Source organism: Anastrepha ludens, chromosome 5 (assembly GCF_028408465.1).
Source record: "Anastrepha ludens isolate Willacy chromosome 5, idAnaLude1.1, whole genome shotgun sequence".
In the NCBI taxonomy this organism is placed as follows: Eukaryota; Metazoa; Arthropoda; class Insecta; order Diptera; family Tephritidae; genus Anastrepha; species Anastrepha ludens.
The window spans coordinates 18,841,065-18,860,700 of record NC_071501.1 but is presented as its reverse complement, the minus strand read 5'-3'; the positions used below and the strand labels follow the sequence as shown (position 1 = coordinate 18,860,700).

At 40.3% G+C, this 19,636-nt stretch overlaps 1 protein-coding gene across 2 annotated transcripts in view; it reads left to right on the top strand.

Moving 5' to 3' along the window:
* Window positions 1-19,636, top strand: part of LOC128865351 (proton-coupled zinc antiporter SLC30A2) — a 252,202-nt gene that overhangs the window by 75,420 nt on the left and 157,146 nt on the right. Inside the window, exon 1 of one of the 2 annotated variants that reach the window (XM_054105594.1) lies at window positions 3,887-4,480. The exons of the other annotated variant lie outside the window; for it this stretch is intronic. Coding sequence (XP_053961569.1) covers window positions 4,438-4,480 — 43 coding nt within the window. The 5' untranslated portion in view covers window positions 3,887-4,437. Of the gene's footprint in view, window positions 1-3,886; window positions 4,481-19,636 lie in introns of those variants that run through there. 2 annotated transcript variants of the gene reach the window in all.

Below are 19,636 nucleotides of genomic sequence, written 5' to 3'. Positions count from 1 at the left end.
CCGCGCTTTCGCTTGCAGTTCCAGCAAAGTAACGACGATTGAGCAAGATAACGACACATTTTTTCGTGCGTGCGGCCGGCTAAATCGAATTATAAGACGTTATCACGTCAAAAAATTGACGAATTTATAGAATATAATTGCCCAAAGAACTTACCTTCTTTCTAAATTTGATATGAAGGTTTGCAAAGGTTTTATTTTCAAATGTTTTAACCTAAACTCCCACACGCTCCCCATTTGAGTGTTCAAAAAAGAAAATCATTAGTTAGATTTTTGGAACTAATATAATTGTCAGTTAACGACTGAAGTGCAAATTTTTTTTGGGTAACAGATAAAAGCAGGTAACAGTACCTAAAGTTTCTATCGTGTAAGTACCGATTCCCTGCCGGTACTACCACGAAGTAAATCGTCGCTAGGCGGTTCGAGCACTTGGCTCCACACCACTTCATTCCACTTGGCTCCATTGTTCACATGCTGTCCGTCAAATATGGCATGCACTTGCATCTTTCCACTGAGTTGTTTGTTTTAGAAAACACCCCAGTTCAGCCTGTTCGCCCCCTCCCACTAAATTTTTTCCATATTGATTTCAAGAGTCCCTTTCTTATTCTACTGTCGTCTATTTAGCTGCCGCTGATCTAGTAGATAGTTACTTCACTCCCTACTGTCGCAGATAGTCGACGAAATTTTTAACTGAATTTTTTATCGAAACTTGGCCATCATAATGACCTCGATTAAATTTTTTCCGTTTATCGGAACTTTTATTAGTGCGGCTAAATCGCGTCTGGCCGCCGCAAATCTGGGGATTAATAAGCACATGTCTCGAGTCTTCACCTTCATGATATACTGGGCGTAAAGGCGACTGCCGTAGTCTATTGCTGTGTAGGTATTTCAAGTAGCAACCATCACCGGAGAGAAACTGAAGCTTGAAGTTAGTCTTGCAGTAGTTTTGGTTTAACCATTTTTGAGGTTGCGAATTAATGAATGTTGTTTTTTTTGTTGAAGTGGTTGACGATTACTGTTGAAATACTCCTAGCGATTAGCGCTGTTTTACTACCGCTGTTCTCGTGTGATGTTTTTGCCTTATTTTGCTTTATTTTTTATTTATCAGATCCATTTCGTAAGATCGAAGTACTGCAGCAAACTTTTTATCACTATGTCTGATATTTCATTAATTTGCTTTACTAAAGACTTACCGAAAGAGCGAAGTCTTGGTCCAGCTAGAAACGGCCTTTCGCATAGGTAGTGAAAAGGACTCTCTTTCACCCCCTCCACCTGACAGCTTCCACAGGTAGGATTGAAGATTAAAGAACTATCGGAGATTCCGTTGGGTGATGGTCTAGTAGTCACCTACGCATCTTATGCGGATACTGGAGCAGACGAGGTTAAAAGAAAGAGTATTTGTGTACTTACGGCTCTCAAGGACCTGAAATTGATTGAATAAGCCTTACGCCTCCTGTAAGTTCAGTATTAGGAAATTCTTTTTCAAAAAAGGGTGTACTTGGCGGAGACACGTTAGACACGTCAGAAATATCAGGCGACACGCAGATCGACGACTACTGGCCTCCCATAATGACTTGGCAGAAACTACTTTGACCAAAAAGGAATTAGCATTTGTCAGGCGTGACTTTCAAGTGGAAGTATCCTCTGCAGGATCTACAAAACTGGTCTAATATATGTAGTATGCCAAAACGTTTGCGGTATTAATCTTCTTAGATGAAAGAGAGGTGATTGACCCTATTTGTGCGTTTAGACTGGTTAATGTTTTTACCAACTCCAAAGTAATTTTTCAGTTTACCTCACTGAATCAAAGACTTTAGAAGAGTCAATTAATCTATGTAAGGTAAAGTGGCTTTGTTAAAGTATCTTCACACGTCATCCAGTATGTCTAACACAGCGTTCTTAGGCTAAGTTGGGTGGCGGTTCCCAGTAGGACTTATTTAGGATATCTCAGGGTGTTTACAAATACTCCTTTAGGGTCCCTACAACCAAAATATTACTCAAAACAGTGGCAGAGATGATTTTTCATGGTCTCACCTTCATCTATATCTCGAAAATTTCTACATAAATTGTCCAGATAGCCCTAATTTGCTACAAACATAAATCATATAATCAAATAACGTAATGTCCAGAAAGGTCTGCGTCTACTGAGTCTTGCTTACCGAGTACTTAAAGAACTTGTGCGTTGAGCAATTATTGTCTGCCAATTTATAGAATCAGTGATTTGTGGATTTAGTGTCCCTCCTTTGATCTGGCAATTGCAGAAATCTTGTTGGCTGTTTGGTATCTCTGATGGAACTCAGGCAGTGTGCTTATAAAATATCTCAACCATCTCGAGAAGAATTAGATGGTATTTTATTGTCACATTCGCAGTTAGTGGCGATTTATGTCGAGACGCGCTAGCCGTCTGACTGCCAAGCAAATATAAAGACGAGATCTGTGAAATAATCTTGAATGCGGCCGGCGAAACATTGCAGCAATCCGACAGTTGAAACGCGAATGATCGGTATGTCGAATTGGCAACCTACCGCTCAAGGGAACTCCTAAGGCTAACAAAGCCCCAGCTCTCGAATTTGGTGGGCATCCTCACCGGACATTGTCCGTTAGGTGTTCACGCCGTGAGACTTGGGATTGCCTCAAGTCCGTTCTGTCCGTCGGCGTCGTCGTAAAATGTATGGTCATCATCGTCTCTAATCCCAAGGCTCCTTCTTCCTTCCCATCTCCTTTCTCCTCTCCCATGTATGGCACCACAACGGACGAATTTCTTAATATTTGTCCAAGTGAGCCCTTAGCTAGAGCAGCCATTTAACCTAACCTAGCCTAATCGCGTCCCATCTCTACTCACGGGCAGTTGATAGTCATAAACTTGCTATTTCTAGGAATGTTTGGAAGGCAGCAGTCGATTTTTAGATGGAGGTTAGTGAATGCCCTTATTAAATTACTTTCAATCTTATGCCTGCATTTTAACCTTTTTTGCATAATCTTCAGTCTATATTTTTTTAAATAATTTTTAAAGTCGAATATCTTGAAAACGGTTAAGTTTCGAATGCCTTGCCACACAACCAAATTTATTAAAATTGATCTAATTAAAATTTTACGCGAAATTAATCATCCAATTTTGTTTTTGAATACATTTTTTACACAATAAAAACACAACAATTTTGAGAGATGGAAATCTCTATTTTGACTTTTGAGCGCTCCATATAACAATATTTTTGATGTACGGCGCCATTGGCAAAAATTATAAATCCTCCGATGGGGTGACTAATATTGCGCCACCTTGTACTTGAGAATCTAGGGGGACTTTTTATATATAAATAATTGCCACTCACACCTTTTATTGGATGCTTCAGCGAACTTTTCTCACTATTTGTGGTGTTCTCCTTGATATTTTTCGACAAGTGGGGGACCTACATACATTGCCTCTGAACGGCGGATGGGTTTTCATGATAAGCTTTTTCATAGTAAAAATACACGCGTAGGTTTGCCTTTGCCAGCCGAGGAGCGACTGCTATTAGAAGAAAATTTTTCTATCACTTCGGTGTTTCGTGCCAATAGCATGTTTCGAGCTCGGGCGCTACCGAATGCTAGTTTTTCCAATTGCAGTGTTGAATTGGTTATTAAGAAATGAGAACGAAAACTGCTACCCTTTCGCATGTGTAAACTAACAATCGCTTGACGCCTCAACCGATCGCAATCTTTCGTTACTGCCAACGGCCTGTGCTCAACGGCGTTTAACAGCGGCAATTTGCTAACAAAATACTTCCACTTAATGTCTACTGAACAACGGATTACATTTCATTCAATACTACATTTGACGATTGTGTCGAATGCCGGCTATTGACCGGAGGTAATGCTTTGCCCATCTTCAGTTACGTCTCGCGCGTCGTTGGTGGCGCATTCTACGCTTGCGAAATGTTCTGATGCAACAAAGTTATTGGTTTTGTTGCCTTTTTTTCGTTTGTTGCCACTGATCGTCGCCAGTTGAACAAACTGTGATTACGCGCGATCGGGAATAAATTAATTTAATTAGGGATTTGAGTTTCAGCAACAGTGAATGAAAAAGTAGAATTTTAAGAGTTACTCAAAGTAAATATTGAAGTAATTACTAATCAAAATGTACAAATTAAGTTGTTTACTAAAATGTTGCTAGTCACTAATAGCTCAACTGCTACTCAAGCGCGTTCGTACTATCTACAATAACTGAGCCAGCGAATTAGTTCTTTATAGCAAAATTTGCGAAATAATTACCCACGTGAGATTTGTTTTTGTTGCTTGTAAACAATAGTTATTGTGTTTCTGAAAAAAAAAAACGTGAAATAAGTAAATTTTCAATAAAAAGTTTTCACAAAGCAAAACTACTTTACCACGTGTATTTATTATTTTTGGTGTTATTAGTTTACGTTGCGATTCCCTAGTGATTTGAAAATTTGTGTGATAAAAATGGAAATTCGCATTGAAATGAACGGCAATGTTGCCAAAGCAGGTAATTGTTTAATTTTATTTGATTTGGAATATATGTATGTATATGTGTATGTATGTATAATATTAAAAAGTCTAAATTAATTGCCTTATGTGGATGCCGCGCCAATACAACCCATAAAAGAGAAAGACAATATGTGGCACTGCTGAAACAGCTGCGGCCATAAAAGTTAGGGCAACAAAAAATTGCAACTTAGTATATTGGGTAGTCGAGGAAGTCTTTTCGTATTTCTAATCAAATTTCAACTCATTTTTTTTTATATTTATAATGAACTTTATTAAACCAAATATGTACAATTTTAGTCGACCACCTTTTGCCATTTTTTTCTAGAGACATTATTCCATCAGTGTAAAACTTTTGTGGTTTCTCGGCGAAAAACTGCGACAAGTAATTTTCACAGGCTTCTCTTGAAGCCAACTGTATTCAATTAAGGGAGTTCTTCATTGACCGAAACAAATGGTAGTTCGATGGTGCAAAGTCAGGGCTATATGGTGGATGCATCAAAACTTCCCAGCCAAGCTCTCCCAGTTTTTGCCGAGTCATCAAAGATGTGTGTGGCCTAGTGCTGTCCTGATGGAAAACGACGCCCTTTCTGCTGATCAGTTCTGGCGGTTTTTTTTGATTGCTTGCTTTAATCTCATCAGTTGTTGACAGTAAAGTGTAGAATCAATCGTTCGAGCAGGTTGGAGCAGCTCATTGGATGATTCCTTTCCAATCCCACCAAACACACAGTATAACGTTTCGAGGCGTCAATCCTGGCTTTGCGACCATTTGTTGAGCGTCACCACCCTTGTCCCATGATCTTTTTCGCACATTATTATCGTATTTGATCCACTTTTCGTCTTCTGTTACCATTCGCTTCAGAAATGGTTCGATTTCATTTCGTTTCAGTAAGGAATCGCAGATGTTAATTCGGTCCATTAAATTTTTCACAGACAATTTATGTGGTACCCAAACATCGAGCTTCTTTTTGTAACCAGCCTTTTTTAAATGGTTCAAAACTGTTTGATGATGAATGTTTAGAGCCTTGGCGATGTCGTGGCAGCTTATGTGACGGTCCTGGTCAATATTTTTCACAATTTCATCGACTTTTTCAACGATCGGTCGACCGGAGCGAGGTGCATCTTTCACATCGAGGTGCATCTTGCATTTCCAGAACGGAAGCGAGCGAACCATTGTTGTGCTACACGAATTGATACAGCATCGTCTCCGTAAACTTCACAAATTTCATTGGTGACTTGCGTGGCATTCTTCTCTTTTTTATTCAAAAATTTCAAAATATAGCGAATTTCTTCATTATTTTCACTCATTTTTGAACAGCTATAACTTTTTTTCAACTTCTCCGAATTTAATTTGTTTTTGGTTAAATGAAGCTTAAAGTGTCACCTTTCTAACGCCATATGATATGACACAATGTGATTGGTAGCACTGGAGATAGATGACTCCAACGACATCTATTGACAAAATACGAAAAGACTTTTTCGACTACCCAATATAAAAAATTACTGTGTTAGTGATATCCCTTGTTTTTTTAAATGGTTATGCTAACTGAATATGGTAAAGGGTGTCGAGGAATAATGAGCACCCATCACATGGACATTGTTGGCAACTGCTGTGATGATGAGCTGGCCAGGCAGGGGACCCTCGATGTGCGAAGAGAGGTCAGAAATTTACTAGGCACCTTTTGTCTGCTTCTAGGGAAATGGGCTACGTGTTATCTAAGTGAGGTTGAGTTCATGAGGGCCTTTTGACTACGAGTGGATCGAAGGCGCTAAGAATAGGAAAGCTTCAATGCATGAATGCGGTCGAGATTCTTATTTTGCATTATCCGCTAGGCATCAATGCATTGTGACTGAAAGCAACTTATTTTAGCGCAACTTAACTTAGGTTAGGTTAGGTTGGGTTAGATTGAAATGGTTCCTCTTAGAGAGGGCACAAAGGACGAAAGTCCTTTACCATTGTATCTAAAGAAGATAAGAAGGCTAGGAAGCAAGAATAGAAGAGGAGGGAGGCGGAGATGTGTATTTGTTGAATATGACCGATGACTGACTTACGGTGGTGATAGTCACTTCGTATTGATGATGTAGTTCATCAGGTGTTTCAGATCAATGTCTGCTATAGCAGCAAAGAGATGAGAGCCGAGACGCAATATGGCTAGAACTGAGTAGAAAGGGAGCCTTCACCAAGATAATTCGCCTCATTAAAGCTCTCTACGAAAACTCCGAACTGGCAGTGCTTCACAAAGCGATATTAGCGATCCATTCACTACCAACGCACACGTAAGACAATGTTGTCCCCCGTCGCCTCTTCTCTTCGCCATTGTCCTTGATGACGTCATGAGCCAACATACCCTGTATAAAAAAAGTATTGTAAGCGAGTTTTACCAGACATCTTAAGGACGTGGACTTCGCCGATAACATCTGCCTCCTCTCTCACAAACTCTCTGACATGCAAGCAAAGGCGGATAGACTAGTCGCGCTGGCACACACTGTCGGACTGGAGGTCAACATCGCCAAGGCAGTTATTGGTTGACGGATGCCCGGTGGACTGTGTTGAAAGCTTCTGCTACCTCGGCTGCATCATCACGGCAAATGGTGGAGCAGATGAAGATGTCAACTGCAGGCTAAACGAAGCACGGGCGGCATTCTGGCGAATGCATACAGTATTGGGGAGGACGTGAACTCCGTATTGTTGTACGGAAGTGAAACATGGCTGATCTCTAACACCATCACACAGAGGCAATAAAATACTTCATCAACAAGTGGCTCTGCATTATCTGCAGAATATTTTGGCCAAACACCATCAGTAAAGATCCACTGTGAGGATTAACGAACGAGGAACCCATCCTTAGGCAAATCAAACGCGGAAAGTGACTATGGATAGGTCACACATTGAGAAAACCACCAGATAGCAGCACTAGAATGGCATTGGACTGGCACCCGAAAGGGAGCTGATGTCGCGGGTGACCTTGGAGAAGGTTGATGTTGCGCGAACTAGCAGATGCCGACATCACTTGGGCGGTGCAAAAACAATAGCACAGAACCGTGTACGATGGAAGAGTCTTGTCGAGGCCCTATGCTCCCGAGAGGAGTGAATAGGGGGAAAAAAATTACCTGAACTTGCCTTTATCTGAACCTGAAGTTTACTGAACTTAACTTATGTATCTTAACTTTACTTACCATAACTTAACTTACCTCAAATCAACTTTGAGTCTCTTTCACGTCAGCTGTTTAGATGATGAGGAGGAATAATCTTTGCAAAAACGCATCACTTGCCCTGCTTTCTGGAGGTTAAGAATCAGTAATTTTGGCTTTCACTTTCTAACTAAACCTTTGGGGCGGTCAAGCTTAGATATTAGCCGCATTCTGAAGTCAGCTCCCTATATCCTCATATATCCGTCTCCCCCTCAATTGTGCGACAACAGACGACTTAAATTTAAATCAAAGTGATTTAACTATCTAACCTTACCTAACCTATGCGGGAAAGCTTATTAAAAATGGTTTGAAATAGAAAATTCTGAGTTTTTAGTTGGGGTTATAAATACTTTAACTTCATGTTTGAGATACGGCTATTAAATAACGAGACTGACCTCTGAAGTATGTGTGCCAGCTGAAGCTTTTTCTATCTAATGTAGTGGCCCTTTCTTCTGGCTCAGTCTGTAATGCCTGTCGATAGTTTTCTAGCCAAGTATCTTTGGTATTGCGTCATAAGATTTTAATCTGTCGCTTAAGGCAATTAAAAGAAAACGATTTTAGTTCATGGAGGAAGTGAAAATGAAAGCGGCACGTATCCTGAAGAAGCTGACAGAGGAAACCAAAGTAGGCATACGTCTCGAAGAATGGAAGATCCACATGGAGTGTTATTGGTATAGAGGATGACTGTATATTAAAATTATTAATAATGAGAAAATATATATGAATAAGATGTTTAACAGTGTTAATCTTAATATTTTGTACCCACACCTCGTATTTTGTGTTTCTAATGAAACATTGTTGGCTTTGCATAACTGTACAATTAATCGCACAATTCACTACTTTTTTATAAGACCTTCGTATCGGGGCCAGCTTTTTAAGTGTCTCATCTTGGAGTAAACTAGAAAGAGTGCGAGATGCTTCTTCGCTTGTTCGGGGACGAAAAGCGTTCGCTCAAATAAAGGTTCTAGAACCGGGTCGGCCCAAATTGGGGGACATCAGGATTCGTTTTAGAGGTATGGTTCCTTCGGCAAAGTTTCTTATTTTGATCCCTAGAATACGATTTTCACAGAGCAATGAGCGATTTTTAAATCGATCCGCCTAATAAATATATAATTGACACTTAAATCCTTTATTGGGTGTTTGGCCGAGCTCATCCTCCTATTTGTGGAGTGATTTTAGGAGGGACCTTCAGTTTTAGGCCGACTCTGAACGGCAAATGTTTTTATGAATAGCTTTTTTCCATGGCAGAAATATTCAGAAAAACTTTTTCTATAATTTTGCTGAGTCATACACTCACTCCCGAATGGTAATCACGCACTTACCCATTCGGCTACGGCGGCTACGGAAATATATAAGAAATTATATTAAAATAAGATGTTTTACAGTGTCAGTCTTAATATTTACTGACCACACCTCGTATTTGTCGTGGAATTGAATATTTTGTAATCGTTGAACCCACTATTTTTACTAGACCTTCAGATGATGCACAGAACTAGAAAAGATCGCACCTTGGAGCAAAATAGAAAGAGTTCTACGGGATGCTTGTTGTACCCAAACGCTCTAGAACTTTTAGTAAAGCCTTTTCTAGAGGACTTCTATGTCAAATTCTAGACCAATAGCATGAGACTACACTACTCCTAATTTTAGGCGAAAGTTCACTTGCCAACGTAAACAATTGAGAACATCGCCAAATACTTTTTATAATTGGGGCTACCAGTGGCATCGCTACAGATTTATGGAGACAAGTCCCTACCTTTGCCAAATTTTTTTTGCCTCCTTCAAAATGAAGGAGTTCTTCTTCAGAAAGCCATTTTTGGAACTATGACTTAGTTTTTGGCGAAAAATAATTGCCTGGACTAATCATGAAAGGCAACGAGTTGGGTTAGATGTGTCTTTAAAAGCCTATCCTGGGTTAGGTAGTTAAGCAGTACTGTAAAAAGATCCCACTTAGAATTCTAGGGTCCATTGTGCTACCAGTGCTATGTATTTGTAATCGAAGATATTATTTTATATATTTTAATGCACGTCTTCGCGAGCTTTAAATTCCAATCAGCCTTTTGTCAGCAATATCCTTCAAGGATGAAATATATGTTGATCAGAGGCACATTTGTGGAGTCCTACAAAGAGCAGGACAGTGGTAAAGGAGGTGTTCCAAAATATCTCTAGCATTCGCTTCGTTGCATGTATTACCCGAATCGCTCTCGACTAATCCTATTTTGGCTGCGTAATATGGGGTGAGATAGTAGTTCCGTCAATACTCTAACCAATATTTTGAAGTCTTCTCCAGAGAGTGATTAAATAAAGTTTGTAGTTTTCGTATTCCAAATCTTAACATAATTTTGGCAGTTTTGTACGTGGTTGAGTGATCTCATATCGACTGCGTTTCCAGAGCTAGTTTCTTATTCAGTTCCGTTTTCTGTAAGGATAGTGTTGTGTATATGCTTGACGTGCTCAATCTCGGCAAGTGAATACCTGCCTTAGCGAACTCATCGGCTCTCCCATTTCCTTCTATTCCTTTGTTTTCTGGTATCCAGTAAATAGTGACCTGTCCATTTCCGCAGAGTCCATCCATTTTGGATCTGGATTGTTGAATACATTCCGAGTTAGTTCAAGGAGGCGTTCGGATACCATAGAGTTAAGAGCTCTCATACAAGAGAACCGATTTTTAGGCTGCTCATGCTTTTCCTCCATCGATATGTGAGTGCAAATAAGCTGAATGCTGGTCCACCATAAAGTATAAGAAAAGTAGAAAACTTACTGTCTGAATGAAAGTAAAATATCAGAAAGTTTTTCTGGAATAACAGACCTCTTCCAGATAGGCGAACAGAAATATATGTTGAGGATGACCGAGACCAAGATTTCAGCCAATGCCCTTCTTTTTTAGTGTTTTTTTAGATTAGATTAGATTTGTGGGGGGTTGACAAGTCCAAGAACTCAGTCAGTAGACCATTGTACTACACCCGGATAGAAATCAGTAGAAAGAATAGAGATAGGAAAAAAAAGGTGGATGGCAAAAACGGATAAATTAGTTGGAGGTCGCTCTTCCACAAATCTTTTGGACTCATTGATGAATTTTAAGAGATCTGGAAGAGGAAGAGTATGAACTTTATCCATACTCAGTATATTGCAACCCAATGCAGGACAGCTACAGAGAAAATGCTCTGCAGTGTCGTCATCTCCAAGACAGGATAGGCATATCGGGCTGGCGACGACCCCATGGAAGCCATATGCTGACCACAGGCGTTGTGCCCTGTAATTACACACAACAGTGTTCTCAGGTCCTTTCTGCTGAGTTTTTAGAGAAGGATCGCTATTTTCCTGTTTGGTTCTTTCACAAAACACTTGGCTACTCTACACAAGTTCAACCCAGACTAACGTCTTCTATGGGTAGACCTCATAAAATCGTCAATCCATAGTTGAATCGATGCAGAATTGACACCTAGAAAGGGTTCAGGGCCTAGTGTCATACTTGCAGATCCATCATTAGCCAGTTTATCAGCTAACTCGTTCCCTGTAATACCACAATGTCCATGCACCCAAATAAGACTAACTTTATTGCGTTTTGCAACACTGTTCAGTTTTGTCTTACATTCACCGACCAACTTCGAAGAGCAGCAAATTCCAATACTATTGCTCCTCCACTTTTTTCAATTAGCCAGTACGCCATATTCAAGATGGCATAGACTTCTGTAAGGAATACCGTGGCCATCTGTATAGGAGTACTTAGTGTCTTCGTCTAAGTACCATCCACATCCGCTTCCATCGCTGGTTTTGGATCCGTCGGTCTACAAAGTGTGCTGGTATCCCGTTAATAGTTTCTCTGGACTTAACCATTGATCTCTATCTGGAATCAAAACATCATACTTCCTACCGAAGTTAACGACAGGCACCCAATTGTCCACCGGCATCGAGAACAGTGTGCACCGCTCCGACAACTGGTGATATATCTGACAGTGGCCAGTGTACGCCGCCTTCATTGCTTCCTTTCGAATTTGCAAATCTAGAGGTTGCAAGTTCAGAATGGCACTAAGGGCATCACCAGATGTTGTGCTCATGGCACTTATGATACCCAAGCACACACTTCTCTGTAGCCCGTTTAGGGGTTTTACGCTGGAGTTAACCATTGTGGCTTTCCACCATACTACAGAGGCGTATGTAATAATGGGTATAATCAGGGTGATGTACAGCCTTGTAGTATCGCCGGTCTTAAGCCCCATGTCTTGCCAAAGGTTTTCTTACACTGCCAGAAGACTTTTAGTGTTCGAGAGACATTCTGCTCGACGTGCTTCTTCCAGGTAAGTTTACTATCTAGGATTACTCCTAGATATTTAACCTCAGAAGACAGTTGCAGTGTTACCCCTTTCTATGTGGGTAGTAACAAGCCTTCCATATTGCGTTTGCTAGTGAAAACCACTAAGGTACTTTTCAAAAAACCATGCAATTGGCACCAATACTCAATCTTATTTAGAACTACCTGCATTTTATTGCATATAATTTCAAGTGATTGTCCTTTAGTGCTTTATTTTTTAAAATCTTTTCACTGCGTTAGCATTCCTTCAACTGCTTATGAAATGAGCAGAAAAAAGGGTATTAAGCAAATAAAACCATAAGGATGAAAATATTTTAATAGTTCACCAGAAAAAAAAAATGCGCCCGTTGGCCACTTTATCAACGCTGTTGCATTTGTCGCCCTTTGTTTTTGCTGCCACTACTTTTTTTGTGCACTCTTGCAGCTGAGCAACATTGTTGTACATGAAAATTTACTTTCAACATGCCAAAAAACAAGCGACATTTTCCCTGCCGCTATCGCTGTCGCCTCGGTGGACCGTTTCCGGTAATGTTGTTGTTGCGTACGTGGCCGCGCATTGCATTGTCAAGTATTAAGCCGCTGGTTGTTATTGTTCAACTGGTTGTTGTTGCTGCTGTTCTTGTTGATTCATCTCACCACTTTTTCCTCATTGCCGGCGCACATACTGTATTTTTTTCCGGGGGTGACCCTTAATGGCGGCTACACCGGTCCTGGGCATGTTGTGTCACAATTGCTTTGTTTGGCGATTTTTCGTCGGTGCTGTTGGCTAGAAAAGAATTGTTGTAGTTAAAGATACACAAACATATGTACTTAAATGAGTACAGTCAAGAGGAGTTATTTAATAGAATTTTGTATCAAGATCAAAATTTGAAACCTGGTTTGGCTTTTACCAGAGCAAAATGAAAAGTGCTGGCGAAAGGAGATCAAAATTAATCAGTGAGTGGTGCAGACTACTAATCTATAGTGGATTATAAAAAATAGTTTTTATTGTACACATCTGTTGGATTAGATCCGTAGGTCCTTACCACTTTCTTTACCTTTCAACAAACGACTGAACATCAGCCGGTTAGTAATGGCAATGGTAATGGTTGTACGGGTTACGCTAAGACCTTTATGCACTGCGACGAAATTGATCTATTGTGCGCCCTTAACTACTTAATTATTATTATTTAGTGTACCGAAGAATCGAACCAGATCCTTAGGAAGGAGCTGGTGTAGGTCTTCCTTGTCTTGTAGGTACGAGCCCAGGATTCTGTGTCTCCTGTGGCCTAATGCCTCATAGTTGGTGATTAAGTGTTCCATAGACTCCTCTTGATCACAGCAGAACCTGCATAATCTTATACTAGGTAACTCTATTGTGTTAAAGTGCTTATTGCAGGCAAAGTGGCTTCTAAGTGCTTCACAGAGTAATCTGAGGCCCTTTTTATCTTGAGTTAGAGCAGATTTTGCTCTGCTGGCATTGAAGTTCAAAAACTTTTTGGAATGATTAAGGCTACTTGTGCCATTCCAGTGTTTCTTGATTTTTGTTTGGATCCATTTTTAGGTTTTCTGTTTTATATTATTTTTGTTAAAGCCGAAAAATGGGGTTGGTCCAATAAATAGCCCTTCTGCCCTTTTTTTGGCATAGAAGTTTGCCTTCCCGTTTCCTTCGTGTCCGGTTAGTAATATTTATATCTCTATCGCCTCTTTCCTTCTCCTTTCTTCTCTTTCTTTGCCTTAATAGCACCCCGCATCTGCCATTGTTTCAGATCTCTTTTTAAATGCACTTTGTTTAAAAGTTTTTGTGTATCCGTGTATCTGTTAAGTTAGTTGAAATTATGGTAGACGAGTTACTTTGAAAAAGAGTTGAGTCTATAGAGAGAGAGAGAGAGAGCGAGAGAGAGATTCATTCTGGCGCTCAGTGGAGATTTTCGAGTTCAATCCCTTTTTTCTGTCATCCTCACCCCCGCGAAGATTGTGCCTAATTGTCTGGATCGGAAAAATAGTTCTGCAGCAATTTTAAGAACAATTCTTGAAGTGGGTGGAATTTCCAACGGAAATGCTGGATTGTATCTACCTTTTCCACATCTCTACAGCAACGGTAATACTGAATGGACTCTACCTTTGCTTCATCTCGACAGCAACGAAGATGCTGAATGGACTCTATCTTCGCTTAATCCTTACAGCTTTTATAGACTCAGGCGGTTGCGAATCTGATGACCATATGGCCAATAGTCTAGTCATCTAGTGATCTGCTAATGTTAGAATGAAAATTCTTTACATTAATCATTTTGTGCCTCTGTAACTTTCTGTTCTTCGTTCGTCAAATGTTGGCCAAAGCTATCGTGATTTTCTGCAGATGGGCAGATTAGTCCACTTACTGTTAGAAGCTCTTCTAGCCTCCTGCACAACTGGTAAAAAGTGGATCCCTAGCGATACCAGATGGAGGCCGACCTCCATGAATACTGAAATTAGTCATAATTTAGGATATCAACGCTTTTAGCGAATCTAAGCAGAGCTGGGAGATCCGATTTTGAGACGTCCTCCAGACCCTGAAGAGAAATTATGATCAATATAAGAATATATACTTTTTTTAACTATTATCGCTGTTGTTACCTTATTCTTCGCAATCGGGATGTAGGTGTTGCAGTTATGTGACTTTAGACCAGAGACTGTGTTGCCCGGTGTTATCCATAGTTCCTGGACTAGAGCCACATCGTAGCCGACTCGCTCTATGTTGAGCAAGAGCTCGGCCGAGGCGTTCTTACTCTTATGGAGATTTATCTGAAGGACCTTCAGCATCTGGCTCGAGTACCTTCTCGGAGTTGGACACTTCCTCCAGCTCACCTTTCCCCACTTCCTGTATATTGAGGGAAGCTTCCAAGATCTCTTTAATACCGAGATCCTTTTCCACCTCCCTCGAAGCAAGCGTGTCGTGATTGTCGTCTGTCCGGTTGCGTTTTTTGAGGCGAAGGTGCACGCTACCAACTCCCCAAGCCAACCTCCCGAATCGCGCGTAAAGCAGGTCCTCTGCCGGCTTGTAGATCTGGAGAATATAGTCCTGGCCTCCATCCGCAGTTGCTGGTTTTGCCAGGCTCAACACTTTCCAGTCGTCTGTTGGCACTTCCGTATTCTGTCTTTGTAGTTCACAGTGCATTTTTCGGTTTTCTTACTCGCGGAATGAAAAACTTTTTCCTTCGGTATTGAGGGGTGCAGCTGCGGTCCACAATTTCAAGTGATGTCCCCTCCCACAGGCCTTGAGGCGTGTTTTTTGCTTCCTTTAACCATGTGAGCGTAGGGTCATCCTTGCATTTTATAATTTTGACGCCGCTGAACCAACCTGCTCCATCATATGCTGGCTTGGGTGCGTTCGGCTCTGCGTCCATTTTTGGAAATAGGGTTTCCAGTTGCTTTATTTCTACTACCCTCCACCGTTCCTGCGACATTCGCCTCACCTTTCACTACGGTCAGTGAGTGCCACTATAAGGTGCCGCTGCTTTCGACGTTGTAGGTCTTTCAGCGTCTCCGTTTTTCGGTTTAGCCATCTCGTGCTTCTGTTTTTTCGATGGCACTGAGGCCTCGCTATTCGCAGAACGCTGTCTCTAGATGACCACTTCCGAAGTTAGTCAGATAATTTTGGTGAACTGCTCTTTCTTAGCTGAAATACATTCGGCAACAACTAGCACCACTTTCCCTATCATTTTATATGGCAAGGCACCCAGCACCAACTCACTCCTCTGCGGTCTCCAAAACTCGTTTGCGTTCTCCCAAACTCCAAAAATACTCGTAGAATTTGATGTTTAATTTCATAATTTGCTAGCTGCTGCTTTATTTGTGTTCGCAACTGTATCTAGACATATATTTTCATGTTGTTATAAATATTTTCGCTTGCTTCGGATTCCATGCACACTTTTTTCGGTGTGTGTATTCATAAATTTTGCTTGCAGCATTGAAATTGTTTTCATGTTGCGCCGACTATGCTGCACTATAAATTAATTTGGGTATACTGTCGGTGTTTGTTGTTGCTGCTTTTTGCCTTTTTTCTGCTGTTTTTCTCATTTGGTGTAACACGTTTTTTTTTCAGGTTTTTGCTTTTCTCCATTGCTGTAGCTGTAGCGGCAAAAAATTAACAACTCATGTTTTAAATGCGCCACCACAGCGACGCTTGTTAAGCGTGTTAAATGTGACCCCATAGGCTGACAACGGGTTAACAGCACAGCTGTACCCAGCTTAATTAGTTCGCCTCATCGTCGGTTGGTAAGAGTTGCGTTGCACTTTTTTCGCCAAACAACCAATTATGCCCTCCAGCAATTGCTACAATTTTCATATATTTTTTGTATTATTTTATACAATTTTAATTTATTTACATATTTGAAAATGATACGAAATGATATGTTTGTAAATAGGTGTATTTGTAAGCGATATGCATATTTTTTACATACCAATTAGCCTCCGACATCTCATAACTTTTAGTTGACAGTTGACTATTAATTTCGCGCGTATGAATAAATATTTTATTAAAATGCAATTTTTTAAATTTGTATCTAAGCGCGATTGAAAATAATAAATTAGGATTATTTATAATGATTAGTAATACATAAATATGGGCATGTAGTCGTTGCTACCTCTGTGTTCGACATGGAATTCATTCAGTTTTTGCTGTTGTTGTTTGACAACTATTAAAATTCAAATCGATGCGCATTTGCCTACTAATAATTCATAATTTCTATTGTTCATTAAATGCATTTGCAAATTATCTTGGTAACACAACAACAAGTTGCACATTATCCTCATGATTTACAAATGCCAGGATGCCAGGCCATTTAGACGTATTTGCGAATTAACCTACGCGTAAGTAATTAGGGCTGAAGTGCACTTTACTGGAATGCGAATAACAACAAAATTTTTAAACTAATGAGAGTAGATGCAAATTTACAATTTTTATGAAAATTCTGAAGGATAATTGAAGCGCAGTTGGTTGCTTTTGTGAAGAGGTAATTCATCCAGAATCCAACTAGTGCTGCCGCACCACTTTCTTGCCACATCCTGGTTACCAACTTCTGTAACGGTTAATTACAGCTTGACTATATCAAGTCTGTGCAGGTTAAGAACTTTCTTAGGTTGTCGTCCAAACCAGACAGTTGTTCGATACCCTCTACAGTGGGTTTCCAAGTATTGACATTCTCTCCTTCCTTAAGGCAGCGCATTCTCAGAGGAAATTGAAAATCCTTTCCTTTTTCTCCGGTTGTTACAACTCTCTCTCTCTCTCTCTCTCTCATAGCTTCACAGTCTGTAGTGGACCATAGCTTCATCAACAATCCTCCTCCACTTCAGTCTCTTTCTTGCCCCATTTCTCCAATTACGAACGTTCAATGCTTTTAAGTCTGCTTCGGCGTCATCAAGTCATCTCTTTCTTGGTCGGCCTCTCTTTACAACTGTAATAGTATGAATTGTAAGGAAACCCATTTTGGCTGCTTGTCCCCTATATACCAGAAGCCAGTTATTACTGCCGTAAGTCTACAGGCGTCCTGTCATTTCATATTTATCAATGTGGACGATTGCTTGAGGTTGTAGGTGAGCTATAACGTTAGGCTCACTTTGCATGTTGTCTGGTCTCTCCATCTACATACCGCGATTTGTACATGTTTTAAGGAAATTGCATTCTTGATTGCACCCAGTGGAGTGAATACCGATTCTACAAGAACGTTGCTCAAGGCAGTTCTCTTTCGTGTCAGTTCGTCCGCTTTTTCATTTCCTTCAATGTTGCGATGCCCCGGAACCCAGACTAAGGCAACTTTATGGTTTACACTCAAGGTGGTAAGACTATTTCTTCTTTATTCCTGCAGTTTAGAGGTTGTTGTAGCCGAATACAGTGCCTGGATTGCAGCTCGGCTATCCGAAAAATCTGGATATTGTGGTTACGAGTAAAAGAGAAATCTGCAATTAGTAGCATACAAGCTTCCACTGTTGTCAATACTTCCGCTTGGAATACACTCCAAATATTGGGAATACGCATAGATTTTTCAGTCCATGAGACTATGCATATACCTGCTTCAACACCACAATCCATTTTTGAACCATCTATGTGGACTATAGTGCCGAAGTTGTTTAGTAAAAGTCTCTTACTCCATTCCTCTCGAGATTGAAAGAGAGTGACAAAATTCCTTTTGAATGTCAAGGTTGAGCTGATGTAATCAGTCCTCCCCGAAGTTAGGTGAGTTTGTCGCAATAATAGACTGACATGGCCATAAGTTCTTTCCCTTCAGCGAATAGCTTCATTCAACCTAAATGCACTCACGGCAGGCATCTTCTTCTTATGGAAATCTACCGGAATAACATGTGTCATTAAGAGCCTCCTTAGGACGTGTCCTAGATGCATCGACCGTAATTGCAAAGGCTGATTTTTGAATTCCGCTAAGTATTTTAATATTGTAATCTCTTTGAAGATCTTTCCCACAAACTAACGATACGTACGATAAAATTGGTCTTATAACCGCCTTATATAGCCATAAAGTATACTTAGGCGGCCGCCATAGCCGAATGGGTTGGCGCGTGATTATCATTCGGAATTCACAGAGAGATCGTTGGTTCGAATCTCGGTGAAAGCAAAATTAATAAAAACATTTACATTTCTAATAGCGGTCGCTCCTCGGCAGACAATGGCAAGCCTCCGAGTGTATTTCTGCCATGAAAAAGCTCCTCATAAAAATATCTGCCGTTCGGAGTCGGTTTGAAACTGTAGGCCCCTCCATTTGTGGAACAAAGCACCTAACAAAAGTGTACGCGCCAACTATTTATTATTTTTTTTTTATACTTAGGTTGAATACCCATCTTCTTCCAACGTTTGTACCAATACAGAGCAATTTCTGCGTAACCGGCGAGGTTCAAACCATGACTTACTTTATAACAAAATGTAAATGCTGCTAAGTAGGCGTATTCTTTTCGCAATACGCGTTGTACAATTTGTTAGTTTTGTGGGAAGTTTAAAAAGCATAAGTGGTTTTTTTTTTCAAAATCACTTCTGAGTATGAAAAACGATTTCACGCAGTGTTCCGATTTACACACTCTAAAGATAAAAAAATGTCACCTGCAGCTGCAGAAAAATATTAGAAAAAGCCGAGGACGTTCATAAAAATATGGGTGTAATGGTATACCGAAGTGAAAAACGTTGACGACTTCGTCGGATGATGTCCAAAAAAAGTACCTCTTCAAAGTAAGATCACTTTGAGATCACGCTGAAAAATTTTAAGAAAAAGTGGGGCTAATAATTTTATCCAAAGACACGATTCAAAAACGTTTACGTGCACACGATTTCAGACTGCAGAGCACATTAAAAAAAAAAACCGCTGCTCTCATGATCACCCAGTGAAACAAGACTTGCATAGGCTGAGACAATTTCAGAGCCGAATTTGGCTAACGTAATATTCCCGGATGAAACCTCTTTTTAGGTGAGTAGTTGCATACATCGGGCTTAGTTTACTTCTAGTAATCGAAAACTTCAACGGACTGTTAAAAACTCAGTTAAGGTTCATGTTAGGGGCCTCTTCTCCGAAAAAGGATTTGGCCGTTTATTTCTGTTCATCGCCAATTTGAATGCAGTTTTCATAAATAAAATATACCAAAAAGCATTATTGCCGGCAGCTACGAAGGTATTTAGAAGTACTAGCCAACCTTGAA